Source organism: Callorhinchus milii, unplaced genomic scaffold, assembly GCF_018977255.1.
Source record: "Callorhinchus milii isolate IMCB2004 unplaced genomic scaffold, IMCB_Cmil_1.0 Scaffold31, whole genome shotgun sequence".
Classification (NCBI taxonomy): Eukaryota; Metazoa; Chordata; class Chondrichthyes; order Chimaeriformes; family Callorhinchidae; genus Callorhinchus; species Callorhinchus milii.
This window is the reverse complement of record NW_024704772.1, coordinates 1,261,292-1,277,429: the sequence shown is the minus strand read 5'-3', so window position 1 is coordinate 1,277,429 and position 16,138 is coordinate 1,261,292. Positions and strand designations below refer to the sequence as shown.

Here is a 16,138-nt window from a genome sequence, read left to right as displayed (position 1 = left end):
TGCTCTCCTGATTATTTTATCTCCTCTTCCTATGCCATCCCCCCGGCCACGCTTCCTTATCACTTCAATCCAATTCCCTGCATATTTCCCAGCGTGCTGCTTGGACAGCAGAAGCTCCCTCTTTCCACAACAGGGAAATCGAATGAGTTTTGCACATGGATTTGTTATTGTCGCAGGTGCCTATCACAAATAACAAGCATGGGTTTAGAACAACTGCTTTACCTTTCATTCTCTTGTGACAAGGCAGTGTGTAACCACTCTCTTTTGGCTTATAAATTGCATTGTCCAAGGTTGGAGTATACATTATTATGAACGCTTTTTTTAGCTGAAGGTTCGCAAATATTGGACTCCCAATATTGTTCATATAGTTTTCAGGATTGATTTTGGTTTACTGCCTCTAGAATTATAGCACGGGGGAGGCTGTTTGACCCGTGTTGTACAAGCTTGTTAATATTTTCCTCTTATTTATGATTGCCTTTTACATGCTGAAGGATCTGCCTTCAGCAGACACAAAATAAGTTGTTGAGACTTTCCATATTCTAACATCCCTCAGTGAGTACAATCAAATTCTTCTAACCTCAATCCTTTTTCTTCAGGTGATCATCAATTTCTATTATCTTGTTTCAGATTCACAGATCAGTTGAAAGTCTTTCATTAAAATCATCTATCTTATAGTTACACTTGGCCTGTGTGTTTGTGGGCCAGGGAGGGGAAACAAATCAACCAATCAATCTCCTTATCAGTATTCAGTGCTGGAAAAGGTGCACAGATGTGGATTTTGGATGGAAATGGGATCCATCTCAGCTGTGATGTCCTTCACCGTCAAACAGCCTGGCAATGCGTACTGTCTGGGCTTACACATGAAGAAAGACCCCTTGGGCAACATACCATAGGGCACTATGCCTAATGGAACCTCCTTGTTTACCAGCCTGAGCCTACACCATAATGAGTGAATGAGAGAAGCAATTTGGTAGTTAAAGCTTTGTGACTCTCTGTAGAGAAAGGCTGGGCTTTTTTGTACATTAAATCACCCCTACCTAGATTTGTTTATTGTAATACATACTATAATTGTGATTGGATTGAGTTAATAATAACACTAATAACCCATGCATTTGATATAGTGCCTTATCACGTTGTTGAGACGTCTCAAAGCGCTTCACAGGCTGTACTGTAAAGTGGATTGACTGTGTATTTTGTGGACGAAACACAGCAGTCAGTTGCACACAGCATAGCGTCTCATAAACAATCATTTGGGGGAATTGTTGACCAGGACACTGGTAGAGAGAAATATTCCAAAGGATGGATGTTATATAAACTTTCAAGGTTTGCAATATAATGATTTTATTGTTGACTCCGTGTTGTTATTGTCTGAGAACACGATTCTTTTTCTTGTGTTTTCTTTCTTGAATAACAGTGCTGGGAATCATCACCACAGTAGGATTGTATTTGCGCAAGTCAGAGGTTTCTCAGTTTCATCCAAAGATTGGCACGCCACAGCTTGTGAGCGACAGCACTGTTGTGTATATTTGGTGCAGATGCGTGTGCTTTTAGGTCTGACATTTGGAGGAACCCAGAAATCCCATTACGTTCAGTGTCCTTCAGTTACTTGCAATTAGCTGCAGCCACTTGAATCTGACCAGTTGAATCTACCAACTGGATTTAGAGGGGTCGGGTAATGTCATTAAGTAGGGCAGTTTCACAGAGCATATCATGACATTCTGATACCATGACGCATTCTGGGTTTATGGGGCACTGAGCCAACTGTGCCTGTTAATTGATCCAGCACTGCTTCTCCAACAGCTTGCATTTATATAGCTCTTTTCACGTAAAGTAAACTTCTAGAAGCATTTTACAGAATGGATTTAATCAGAAATGAAGTCAATGTTGCAATGGCGGTAAACAGGACCATTACATCTGTGCCAGCAATGTGCTAGAAACAATGAGACGATTTGAATTTGGGGGTGGATTGGTTGAGGATGGAATATAAGAGGCGGTAACTGGGAGAAAGACGCCACGTTTCATTGAAATGGTAGGAGGGTTTTTGATGGGGTGGGGGAGGTGCTTTGCACCTGGCTCACAGGCAGACGGGGCTAAAATTAACGACTTGGTCAAAAAAGAGCAACTGGGAAGAAACCCACGAATTGTGTTTGATACACGGTGTTATGTTGGCAGTGCGAAATCATACACTTGGGGAAGAAATTTGCACGGCAGGAATTTTGCAGCAAATTCGTCTGTTGCTGGTGTGTTTGAATGCTGAAAGATAAACTGTGGTGTTTTACTTCTGCTCTTTACTATAACCCGCCTGGACAATGAGAGCGTCCAAATGGCATTTACCCATTTCTAGCAGTGAGCTGCAGAATGACATTGGCTGAGCTTGAATTGTTTAGCAGTAGAATGGTGAAAGGGGGAATGGAAGGAAAGTGACATGTTTTCAAACTGTGTAACTGCCTTGCTCAGACATTTACCCAATGAGTGTTTTTTCCACTGTTGAGAGACTCTAGAACCTGGTCCTGACCCTACATGGTAAATTGTATGCTTGTACACTGTTAAACAGATATGTTAAACAGATGCTGCATGGTATAATGTTCGAATGTGTTTAAGAATTTTGTTTATGTGAAAGCTGATCTGAAGCTGTGAACGAACGTTCTCGGAAGAGTGACCTTGCAGAGGACAACACCGGCTGCAAAAGGGCAAACTAGCCTGGAACCTTCTCTCTGCATCCCAATCTCATTATTTTTAACTTTAGTTTCACATCAGACTTTTCTCTAACCAGAGTAGCTACATGATCCCAGACGGCAAAGGTGGCCACTCAACCACCAGCACAGAATAATAATAATAATCCTTGCATTTGATAAAGCGCCTTATCACGTCTTCAAGACGTCTCAAAGTGCTTCAGAGAATATACTGTAATGTGAATTGACTGGATATTTTGTGGGTGGCTGCAGCACAGCAGTGTCCCACAAACAGTTGTCGAGTCAGTGACCAAATTAATCTGCATGCTGTATCTATTTCTTAGGAGTGGGGAGTGGATGTTTCTGTCTACGTTTCCTTCCTTTAATAATAACCACATTTGATATAGCGCCTGTAAAGTCAAAGCATCAGGGAATTGCTGGCAGATGTAATGACTTTATTTGTAGGCGAATGCTGCAGCCATTATACACACAATAAGGTCCCACAAACATCTATGAGATCATCTTGCCTGGAAGATGTTAGCCAGAGCCCTGGGAGAAACTTCCTTCTCTTTTTTTAATGTCTTAGGTTCATTAATGTCCATCTGAAGAACAGGAAGATGGAACCTTGGTTTAAGGTATCGTCCAGTCTCAACACGTGTTACCCAAATACTTTGAGTTTGAGATGTAGTTTGAGATGCAACAAAAAGTCTCTTGTGTCCAGAGTGCTGATCCTAGAACTGTTGAGAGGAGAGAAGTAAATCTGGTTTTACTGGGCACCTGAAGTTGGAGTGGACTCTGGAGTCTACCTAAAATATCCTCCTCTTTACCAATGTGAACATTGCTATTTCTGTACTCCAGAGGCCTGGAATTCCAGTTGGCTTTCTCTGTCGCGACAGTGACGACATCTACCTCTTATGGGATTTTACCATCATAATCTCACCTTGGCAAAAGTGCTGACCACAATTTCAGCCGCCCCCACCCTCCCTCCCGTTCTTTGTCTTGAAGTGAATTAACTCATTGTGGTGGCAATGGTTAACATGGGTTGCAAATACTGCTCTGACTCCCAAATGCACTCTTAATTACTACAAATTCATTCACTAAAACTGTGGAATATTTGAATCCATTTGGAAGCAGCGAGTAAAATAAACTGTTTGTAGGATTTGCAATACATTCTCGGTCTCTGCCCATTTATGTGCAGGGTATAAAAAGTAGGTACAAGTGTCCATATGTGCAGTAATTGAAATGTAGCATTCATATGGCTGCTCTGCTTGATTTGATTAAGTGAAGATTCAGCAATACACTAGACTGTAGTTTATTGGTTAGAGCGTTCGCCTTGCAAGTGAGAGGACCTGAGTTTGATTCCCGGAAAGGATGAAACACTGGGCATGTTTCCTTACTCCACAAGCCTCTGTTTACCGAGCAGTAACTGGGAACCCTGTGGAATGCTTTTCCAGGGGTAATAATCCCTTTAAAAACATAATAATAATATTTTGGTCACTCAGTCCACGACTGTTTGTGGGACACTACTGCGTGCAATTGGCTGCCACAGATTATTATACCTGGAGATACTATCGTCAAGCTGTTTATCTATTTTACAAATTAAAAAGAAGTAAACTATTTCAGATCTCAGAGTGACTTGTTTTCCCTCTCTCTGTAAGGAAAGAACATTCTGTAGTGAGTTTTGTGTCTCATCGAGTCTTCAACTTTTCCCAGCGTTCGGCTGTGGCCTTTTGAGAACTACACGCGGATGGGCAACGAGAGCTGAGAGGTAATAGCTGGAAAAGTCAATGTCGGTGGTTGGCCTGGCTGATTGGACGCAGGCCAGGGAAATTACTTCCAGACTTACACAGTTTCACTTTAGTGACTGGCACATACACTCACTCGTTATTTTTGTTCCAGTTTTTGTAAAATGTAAGGGTCAGGGTTCAGTTACTGAATTGCGTAGCATTGATCTGTCTTGGTTGTTTGGAAACTCGCTCCACAGGCTCGCCTCTTTTTACTTAAACGAGGTAAAAGTTGGGAGAAAACTGACGACGGTGCAAATTCTCAACTTAAGGAAATGTAGGCATCCTTAGTCTTAATATGCACAGCTGCATTGTCGGGGCTCGAGGTTAAGGGGCAGTGGCAGCTGCCTGTAAAACCTATGAAAAATAAAGCAATGTAACTAATGTGTATTGTATTTCTTGGGCTATGAAGCTACCAAGGCATTGAAAAACCCCTTTGTTGGTTTAGAAAGTCTTTTTAAGGTGCTGTGAAGGAATCAGCTGATCGTATTTCAGGGATTTCTCTGGACACAAAATACGGCTTTGAAATGTGGTCAATATTTTGGAAAATCCTGTTTTGTTTTGGGGAGGGGGAGATGTAATATGTGATGTTCATTGAAATATTCTGTCCAGTTTGACTACATTTCTGAACAACTCAAAATAAATCTGTTAATTTCTTATTGATAAAGTGTTAAATTACATTCATTTATTTTGTTGAGCAACAATGACTTTATGAACCATCAGATTTGCACATATTCATTTACTGATGCAATTGAACATTTGGTAAATGGCCTACAATAGATCCTATTGATCCTGTACATCGCAACTGGGGCAGTTGTCTTTAGGTGGTTGGAGGCTTCTGACTGCCATTTTGTCAGGTGATAATATAGCTGAGCACTAACTCACTAACTCTTTCATTGCCGTAGCATTACTGAAATTGGGAATCCAGTCAGTGGAAGGTGACCATTTCAGATCTGACCAAGCAGTGTAAAAACAGACTGCTATGTAATCCGACCTAACTATGGCAGTGCTGACAATTCTATGATTCTGTAATTTCTTAAAGGCTCAGTGTTCCTTAGTATTGGCCCCCCGATGGATGACAGTTTCATTTGCATGTAGAGACTGAGCTTCTGGGAAAAAATAGACTGTATGGTAGGTAACCTTTCTTCATGTGATTCAGATTTTCATTTGGAGACCTGTAGCATATTGGTTAGAACACTCGCCTCGCAAGCGAGAGGACCTAGGATCAAATCCAGTGCAAGATGAAACCTTAGGCAAGTTTCCTTACTCTGTTTACTCAGCAGTACGTAGAAACCTGGTTGTTAGATGATTGGCGGATCACTTTCCAGAGATAATAATCCCTTCAAAAAAAATGATAATATGGTCACTGAATCCACGACTGTTTGTGGGACACCGCTGTGCGCAATTGGCTGCCGTGTTTCACCCACAAAATATACAGTCAATTCACTTTACAGTATATTCTGTGAAGCGCTTTGAAACGTCTCAAAGACGTGATGAGGCCCTATATCAAATGCAAGGATTATTATTTCATAATAATATGCCCTATCAAACAGTCTCTTAAGTGAAGCATTACAAATGATCAGATGACTTTCAGTAAGTTTAAGTCCTTAATTCAATCAGGGAAGTAATCTACTTTTGCCATCAATTGTCTGAGAGCTTTATGTTTGGCATTTGAACCACTGAACCCGAGCAATTGGATTGCTATCATGTAATTGTCTGTGAGGTATTTTGTATTTTTAATAAATACCAGATCAACTCTCAGCTTTTTAAAATTCCCTGGTTCCTGTTGCATGGTCAAGTAAACAATGGATTTAGTGTCATTCATGGGGGAAAGATCCAGGTCAAGGAGCCCAATATTAAACAGCTATTTTAAATAAAATCACCACCATCTGGCAGTCGGCTCATCATCTGTAATGTTTGCAAGCAACGTTAAGAAAGTAATCCTATATCAAATGATGTGAGCTAAACATTTAATTATTTCCCTTTCGCTGGCATTAAATCGCATTAGTAATCTAGAACTTCCTGGTGACTCGGTGGTTAAATGCATTAGATATATTGGTTCTGAATCATGCACACTAGGAAGATCGTGGATGCGTGCTGCACTGTGTGGTGTTAGGTGGTCTGACTGTGGGTGGAATTGGGGCGCTGCAATCAACACAGCAGATCTCTGGGATGGAGGGTAATATCAGCCGGGCTTTCCTGTTCCTGATTGCTGAAATCCCACTAGAAGCGGTGGTTGTGTGAGAGCCTGGTGAGAGAAGGATCAGGGGCCACTGTGCTCGGTCCTGAGGTCATTTACTGGGTATAATACTCCATAATTGCTGCTTCTAAACCCAGATCCCATCATGAGTTATTGCCCTTACGAGAGGAGGAGAAAGGGCAGGGAGATTAGAGGAGCTGAAAGACCCCTGATGCTCTGGCATGTCAGACAATCCTAAGTGATAATTTTACAGATATTAATGTTAATCAACTTTATTGAAAATCCGAATCATAACTACTTCCAGCTAATAATCACTTAGTGATGCTATTGTAGGATAGTCTTGTACACACATTAAATAAAATGTACAATTGATGCTGTGTCTTTGGGGATCACTGCATCGGTCATGCCTGGCTCAGGCCTTTCACAATGTGAAAGAATTGCTGTAACGCACGGTCACGGGTGTGAAATCCATTTAACCAGGAGTTCAGCTCTCCCAGGCCGATGACACTGTGCTGTAAGCGTGACCTTGGCTCTGAGATCCTCCTTCATCTCAGGAAACGTTCAACATGTTGTGTTTTGTGCACTGACCCACTGGATAGGACATCTTTATTTAAACAAATCCTGGTCCAATTCACATTTACTAAGTTGTACATTATGTAAAATAATTTGTTCCCTCTTACTGTGACCATCTAAAATAATCCTTGCATTTGATATAGCACCTTTCACGTCAGGAGGATGGCTCAAAGCACTTCACAGGATTTATCCACCATAAAATGAGTTTGGATAGTGCCATGGCATCTTTAATTTCCATTAGAACGGGCATTCAGGACCTCAGTTTAATTTCTTATCTAAAGGATGGCATCTCCAACATTGCCACAGTACTGCATTGTCAGCCTAAACTGTGAGTTTAAAGTCCCAAAGTGCAGTCTGAATAGGATTCGGGTGAATGTACGACTTAGGCAATTGTATAATGTATGAAGCTAAGACTTATGCAACGTTTTACTGTATAAAGCTTTATTTAAGTTGACTTAGTGCTTTTAGAAAAACAATCTTTCAGTCTCCAAACAGAACGATTTTGTTTTATTTTCCAGAAGTAAATGATGTGTTAAAATTGAAAAGCCAAACCATAGCGTAAGGAGCAGCTGTGTGTGGAAACACAGTTATGCCTCACCTTAGGGAGTGCTGGAGGAGCAGATACAGCTTCAGTTGCCTTTTCTTGCTGTGAGGATCAGGTATCGGTTTGAGATGGTGGAGGAGGTGGGTGTGGGGGGGGGGAGGGAGTGGCTAGTTGTGATTAATAGCCCATGGCATGCAAGGCGGAGCCTGCACCAGCCATCTGGCCAAGATCTGGGAGTTGCTACAGGGGAGATAACAGAAGAGCAGAGCAAAGAGAGGGGCCAATCTGTGCAGCCTGCGCCTGAGAGTGGAGCTGGAGCAGGGAATACTTACTCTTGCTTTGCCTTGGTTTATGGAGAGAAAGAATATGGTTTCACAGGTACACCGCGCACTGTTTGTAAGCTATTGGCTGTGCAAATGTTTGTCGAAGTGTGGTTTAAGCCATGTGGCTGTGCTGTGTGCAGACTGTGTATTTGCACCGAATGAATCATTGCTTCCATTGTCTACCCAGCTCTGTTGCTTCTGCTGCTTATCACAGGCATTCCTTATGCTTTCTACATCCTCAACCATTGAGAGTTACAGATTACACCAATCTTTCAAGAAATAAACCAAATTCACAATTGAGTTACTAAACAGTGACTTTATTTGGAAAAGGCTGTGTGTAAGAAAAATATACAAATGATGCTGTGCTATGTAAACCGTAGCTTCAGCGATCTCTATTTATTTAAGGAACCCTTTCGTGCTCACTGAAAGCACTGAGACAAAGCACAGTGTAATTAACCCTCTACATACTGAATTTCCCCAAAAGCTTCTTTTGCGCTTTTTAAAACAGCTTTTGGGTAGAATTGCAGACTTTTGCCAGGTGGTTTAAGTAAGTAAGAACAATAATGTTCTGGGCCAAGCCAGCAATATTGCCAAGGTCCCCTGAAGGATCAAATCCAATCGGTGAAATGAGAGGAGTATCTTTCATCTTTGTATTCACATGTCAGGGCCCACATTAGGTTAACTGTCTGCTGTTGTAAAGATTGTAACCCTTAAGAGAATATTTGGAGTATTTTCTGTGGGTTTGATAAATCTCTGCTGACACCTCAGTGTACCTATCCGTACACTAAATGTCAATCTGTTTCTGAGGGGTTTGGAATAGGCCCTTTCCCTGCCGTTGTTTAGCAAACACAAAAGGCATTGAATGGCTGATTTAAAATGAACCCTCAAGACCTATTTTTACATAGAATTGAAACAAAACCACAACCCCTTTTGAAGACAGATTTCGGATTCATCAATTTTCCAAAAAAAAAGCCAGCTGAGTGTTGCTCAGCTTCCACTTCCTGCAGAGAGTGCCTGCCACACTTGCATGTCATTTCATCCATTGCACAAAGGAGCTGAGAAGCCACAGAGTGCATTCCGAAATGTGGGGAATGTTATTCTGGAGGCATTTATCTAGTACTCTAGACAGAAGTAAAAGATAATACTGTTCGCAATGAAAGCAGAAGCTGACACTGCCCACATCACCTTTAATAATCCTTGCGTTTGATATAGCACCTGATCACATCGTTGAGACGTCTCAAAAGCGCTTCACAGAACGTACTGTCAAGTGATTTGACTGTATATTTTGTGGGTGAAACCTTTTTATTGCCTAGGAGAATTTTTCGGACATTTTGAGGAGCTTGGGGAAAAAAGGGAATTTGGTTTTGATAGGGATCTGTTGAAATGTTTACTGTATAGAGTGTTTTTAAAATTCCTTGCAGTTCAGCTGTAGATTATTTGTAATTCATATAATGTGTCATAGACGAGAGGTTTCACTGAAGGAGCATGGTGACGATCTAATCTGGACAGCCTCGTGTGCTCCTGATGAAGGTATTTTTTTTCCCCTTCGAATGTCCTACTGAAGGACCCCTATTGTTCTCCATGCTGGGATGTACACCAGTCGTTGGTTGTAAAGCCCAGCCTTCACAAGGTGACTTTAATTCAGAGATAAAAGTACTGATTTGGTTTTATTAAAAGAAACGTTAAACTCACATAAATGTTGGAAAGGTTTTAACTACGGAATTTAGAATAAAATTATGCACATAATTCTAGCAGCTTATATAACAGCGTGTATAATGCTCTTTACATCCATATAGCAGTGTGGCTGCCGAGGTTTTCAGTTATCTGCATGAAAAATGACTGATGCAATGATACCAAACACTGGATTTGAATCTGCTGCTGTTAAAAGAACAATTGCACTGGCTTTTTATGAACTGCTTGTGGGATTTGCTGGAATGGGAGTCACTTGGTTGATGCTGGTTATCAGGCTTTGGTTGAAGCCTGAGAAATGGATGGTTCTTTGCCAAAAGGTGCGGCTGTAATTTAGTTGAGTTTTCAGACAGCATCTAATCAATATGCTCTACATTTACTGCTGAAATATCAGCCCGTGTTTCGAAGCCCAGATTTCTGATGAGGATTTGAATGGAGTTCAGAGCACACTATCGAGGGGTGTTTTCGGATGTGTGAGATACAGCCTGACACTGCTAAGTGAACTCTAAATTTATCTCAATGATGGGCATTTTGTCTTTGACTGAATACATCTAAACTTATTTGCTACCCTGGTTTCTTAGCTTACTGTTCAGCACATTTTTAATAAAATTGTTGTTAGGCGGTTAGACACTTAACATAAAATTCTTTCAGTAAGCACAAAATTAAAGGTATGAGAATTCAATAATAATCGTGTATTTGATATAGCTGAAATGTCTCAAAGGCTTCACAGAATATACTGTATAAAGTGAATTGATTATTTTTGTGGGTGGCAGCCAATTGCGCACAGCAGTGTCCCAAACAGTCGTGGATTCAGTGAGCAAATTATTATTTTTTTCGGAAGGGATTATTACCGTCGGAAAGCAAACCCACCAATCGACTAACAACCAGGTTCCTACTTACTGCTAAGTCAGCGGAGGCATGTGGAGTAAGGAAATTTGCCTAAGGTTTCGTCCCGCCCAGAAATCAAACCAGGGTCCTCCCGCTTGTGAGGCGAGTGCTCTAACCACTGCACTACAGGCAATGATACCACCTGCGCCAGGCTGGTACCATACTGCACATTGGATGGCCAATTGGAGATCCACAATATTTTTTTTGTAAAACTCTTCCCTTTGCCAAGCTGTGGTAAGGTAGATAAAGTTTAATTCAGCTGCATCAGAGAACAAAACATATTAAAAAATTTCTTCCAGTGGTGTGCATTATATAGCACCCTTCCACTGTCTTGCAAGAATTTTTCTTTACTAAGTATTGATTTTGAAAAGTTGAAAGTCCTGTGTACCTTTTTAATCACGTCCAATTTCCTACCATTAATAATTTATAATTATTAAGTTGCAAACAATTACGTTTCTCTTCAGTCCTCAAACATATTGTTGATTCTTGCTTAATTGTAAGCTTCAATTTGTGCTGCAGAATAAAAGGTCTCAGTAAGGAATCCCACCTCTCCGCTGGGCTGCAAAATCCTCATTTTAGTTCTACCTCTATGATGCTGTGAAGATCTCAGTGGAGAGTGTTGATTCCCTGCAGTTGGAAATCCTTCAAACGTCTCCTCACCTGCAGCTATCAGATGCCCCATCGCTGTCTGAGACACAACTGTCAGGAGCTTCCATTCAGGTAACAATTGGCACTTCAGCCACAGGACACACACTCCCTGTAACGAAGCTGTTGTCAATGGCAAACTCACCTATTTGGTGAAATTACCATGATGCAAGCGACATACAAGTGGAGAGCACAATTTTCTTGCCACTTGCGAAGATAGGGGCTTTTTTTAGCCTTCACAAGAGAAAGCCTTGACTAGCTCTCTTTATGGCTTTCTGGCCAATGTAAATTTACTTCTAGAAATATATTGTAGCTTCTGAAAGAACCCCATTGTTACAAATGGTCACTTCCAATTTTCTGCTCTTCAAAGCACTTTCTAACCAACACCAAGGCATCCCCAGCCAGAGGGCAAAACACTAGTGCTCATCAGCTAGTCTACAGCTGTGCTCCAGAGCCGGTTAGAGAAGGGTTTCAGGCAAGATAACTAAGGATGTTAACCATTTGGATTTTGGATTAAACACTTGCACGATCGGTGCTCTTTTGGGCAGCTTTAGGATTTTCAGGCCCGCTCATGGCTGTTACCAGGTGCTGATGACACTGATGTGTGCCCTTGTGCCAGTCTGACATTGGGCTGTTGATGAGTACAAATCAGAAGTGGGTTATATGGATTTTCTTAAAATGGTACGGATTATATTGAGGACGAGGCTGGTTTTTTTTCGTGTTTGGAGTAGAGCCAGAAGAGGTTTGCTTTTCCTCAGTAACTCGGAGCATAGCTGTGTAGGGAAAGTGCAGCTTACTAACAGCATCCTTCAGGGGACGCAAGGCGATTTGGTCTTGTTTATCTAAACCGTGCAAATGTGGTGAGCATGTGAATCCTGCTCCCCTTTAAAATGTTTATACGTCAGGTTTTTCAGCTTTGTTCTCGAGCAACAAAGACATGGAGAGACCAGTGTGAACTTGTTGTAACACGGTGCTGATATGGCTGCTGCTGTTTGCACAACATTCCCAAAACTTCAACCTTTCCTTTGCTTGCTTTTTGTTTCAACTCAACACGAAAAGACAAGATGGGCCGAATGTGAAAGTTGTTTTTAATTCGCTCTATTTCTGCTCCCGTTGTCATTTGGAGTAAGTCCAGTCTTTTACCATTGTGATTCACAGAGCCACAAGTTCTCAGAAATTACCAGAAATTTATAAACCCTTAAGGGCTCCTCCGAACCAGAGAGTGAAATCACTTGAGCTGGCTGTCACTCAAATATTCAGCTGGGTTTCTAGTTACCCAGGCAGACAAAAACTAGAGGTTTCGGGAGAATGGGGAGGAGGGAAGCATTGCTATAGACTTCTGGAATGACTCTGCCTCTTAGTTGATTGTAAGGTGCCATTGAGATTATCTATGAAGAGGTATGGAGCACCAAATTCCATACTTTACAGGCATGAATGTGTGTGAGGGATGTGGGGTGTCTGGAGAAAGTGGGGTGATGTTGGAAAGTAATTAAAGTAAGTAGCTGCATTGAAAGATCATTAGAAAGACGATACTTCAGTTTGAAATAATTGTGCTGCATTCATCTCAAAAACATACATTTCACAGATGTTTGCAGGAGCAGGATTATTAGCACTCCCAATGGAGCAAATCTATCCCAGACTACTTAGTTATGTCTGAATACAAAATCCGCCGACTTTGCATGGGCCTCCGGGACATTGGAGCCAGTCAAACAGATATTAGAGGCATTTCGGATAGATCCAAGACTGGCCAGTGTCTAGGAAAAGATGGTTTTCATTTGTCCAGTTGGAGTTACATTTGCAGGAAGCTTTTTAGAAGTGCATAATGAATTCTGACGAAAACTTACAGTGGTGGAGTTTGTGTTCATTGGCCTTGTGGGTTGGATTTACTTGACTTGTAAACGCCCCCGAATCTTAAATCTGCACTGCATACAGTATCTGATACTGCCTTCCTGAGAGTCACATAGACTGTTTAATCTTAATTGTTTTCATCCAATTTTTCCCCTGTACGGGTATTTCATGAAGGTATTGACTAGTGCAAGGACATAGGGGCATAGGAACAAGAGGAGGCCGTTCAGCCCTTCAAGCCTGTTCCGCCACTTAATTAGATTATGGTTGATCTGTACTTCAACTAATCTTTTCAGTTCCAATTTCCCGCTTTCTCCCCATGTCCCTTAATACCCTGACCAACCAAAAATCTATCAACCTCACTCTTGAAGGTGTGGGTGGATCCATCATCCACTGCCTTTTAGGGAGAGAATTCCAGATTTCTCCCACCCTTTGAGTGAAAAAATGCTTCCTGATTTCACTCTGAAATGGCCTGGTTCTAAATTTAAGACTATGCCCCCCTTGTTTTGGATTCCCCCACCAGAAGAAATAGCTACCCTATCAAATCCTTTTATCATCTTAAACACCTCAATCAAATCACCCCTCAACCTTCTAAACTCAAGCGAATACAATCCAGGTTTACGCAGCCTTTCCTCATAACTTAACATAAGGACTAACCACTCTCCGGCACTTTGTTTCTGAGCCCAGACAGTGAGTGCTGGTAACATTTGGAACATCACTACAAGCCAGTCCAATAGGAGTTGCTTACTATAATTACTATAATTACAATTTGCTATAAGTCTAACTCTATGTCTATTTTCCTCTTTACCACACAATTTTTAAAAAAAAACTATTGACTGAATGTGACTGAATATGACCAGCCTCCATCAGCATGGCTTAAATAGAATGACTCAAATTGGGATAAGGTTAGGGGCTGGGGTTAACACCCTAGCTTCTGCGGAGGTAATCTTGGCTGGGTTATAGACCTTGTAGTCTGGATCCCAGCCTCTGCCGGCAGGCCTTAGGACCACAAGGTGAGAACAAGATTGTTTGGATGAATGGGAATCATTGGCAGTGCCCGTGCATTTGTGGAATAGAACCAGAGAGTATTAGGTTAGAGTGGACCAACAGGTGGTTAGCCTTGTCAGTCTGTAAAGAGAGTTCAAGAGGTTGCTGATTATATCTCAAAAATGTTTGTCACATTGAATGAAATGTAAGCACTACAACAGAATCTTGAGCCATAAACCATTTCCCTACTTTGACTGCCCAGGCATGTCGATCTTAAATGATTCTCTGAAGATTCATTCATCATTTTTATCCCTTGTTGCTCACGAGAGCCAGACCAGCAAAATGAGTGATTTGAGAGTTTTTTTTAACAAAACCTGACGGACTTCCACCTGGCCTAGAATTGGCGCATTGCACTCTATTCCGCAGTATCCCATAAACGCCTTGCAGCTTCCTGTGTAAAAATTGGTCCTAAATATGATTGAGTGCTCATGGAAAGAAAAACTTTAGGAAAGAAAGTTTAGTTCATTTTTTTTTTCTGTTGTGCTCATTATTCCAAAAGGTTAGGTGCAGTGCCATTTAAAAAGAGCATTGGCAGTCTTTCGCTCTGCTCGTTGAAAAATAATTTGAGGCTGGATTATCACCATTTGTTAGGATTTATCTGACCTGGCAGAAAATTAGATCTGGGTCATTGTCCCCTACCCTCAAAATATTGTTAATAATAATAATCCTTTCGTTGATATAGCGACTTATCACGTCATTCAGACGTTTCAAAGCACTTCACAGAATATACTGCAAGGTGAATTGACTGTGTATTTTGTTGGCAAAATATGGCAGCCAGTTATACACAGCAGTGTCCCACAAACTAGACCAAGCTATTCTTTTTTTAAGGAATTTATTACCTCCCGTAAAAGCGATCCGCCAATCGACTAACAACCAGGTTTTCCTACTTAGTGCTAGGTAAACAGAGACGTGTGGCATAAGAAAACTTGCCCAACGTTTCACCCTGCCGGGAATCGAACCTGGGTCCTCTCGCTTGTGAGGCGAGTGCCAGCCACTAAGCTACAGGACCCCACGGGACTCTTTGGCTAACTTTGAACTGTATTTGTGCTCTTCAGTTTTTAAAGGGTGCATTTTGTTGATGAGTTGGATACAGATGGATTTGGGGTCTTGTTTGATAGTTGCTTTTAACCATATCTTTATATCTGACTGCCAACATGGGTTTCTCCATGGGTGTTCCACATGGACGTTAGTGATGGTGGGTTGCCTTTCTTACCGTGCTGACAGATATTGGGAAGATTGATGCAGACGCAATGCGTTTGGCAGTCTGTTAACCTGAGCGAGGGCATTTGTGGGTTTACAGACCTGCTGCAATCTAATCCTTTCTTTCATGGCTGGATTTTGTTTGTTTTCCAAACTTGAATCCAGTGAAATGATTCCTGCGTGCTGTTTGGGTTTTAAGCATTAGCAAGGCCGCATTGGAAACTGTTTGATTTTGTCACAGGATCATTATATGTGGTCGTACCTGTTCAGTTCTTTAGATTGGGTTACTCCCGAGTGAGTTATTCAATGTGGCTGCCATTATCTTGTCTTTTTTCCCCCATAACTGGAGAAATTGACGGCTTTGTATTGAATTCATTAAATGATCCATCGTGAGGATTATAATATTATTAAATAGCTGAATACTTTAACTCCAGTCCTGGTTGATGGGTAAGTATGTATTGTAAAGCGCAACAGTGATATTTAAATGTGCGATGGTTTTATTTTCTTTTAAAATTTGTGCAAAGTTTGGCATGAATAAAAATATTAAGAGCAGGATTCGAGGTTCTGATCTAGGTCATAATCCAATACATGTGTGTAGACAGAAAAGGGCAGTTGGCCTCTATGGCCAAGTACCAGCTGATATCCTGTGTGAACCTTCCAAGATGTCTAATAGCCACACAAACCATTCCAAATGTCTGCCGTCCTTTCCTACAAAAACAGTCACTATG

The 16,138-nt window shown here is 41.3% G+C and overlaps 1 protein-coding gene across 13 annotated transcripts in view; it reads left to right on the top strand.

The window, feature by feature from the left end:
• LOC103189540 (RNA binding protein fox-1 homolog 1) overlaps positions 1-16,138 on the top strand; it is a 101,624-nt gene that overhangs the window by 52,350 nt on the left and 33,136 nt on the right. The window contains exon 1 of one of the 13 annotated variants that reach the window (XM_042345048.1): positions 4,422-4,440. The exons of 11 other annotated variants lie outside the window; for them this stretch is intronic. Coding sequence is in view for 1 of the 2 variants with exons in the window: in XM_042345044.1 (XP_042200978.1) it covers positions 8,125-8,151 (27 nt within the window). In the remaining variant the exon portion in view is untranslated. Of the gene's footprint in view, positions 1-4,421; positions 4,441-7,908; positions 8,152-16,138 lie in introns of those variants that run through there. One more of the 13 variants, XM_042345044.1, reaches the window with a different exon arrangement.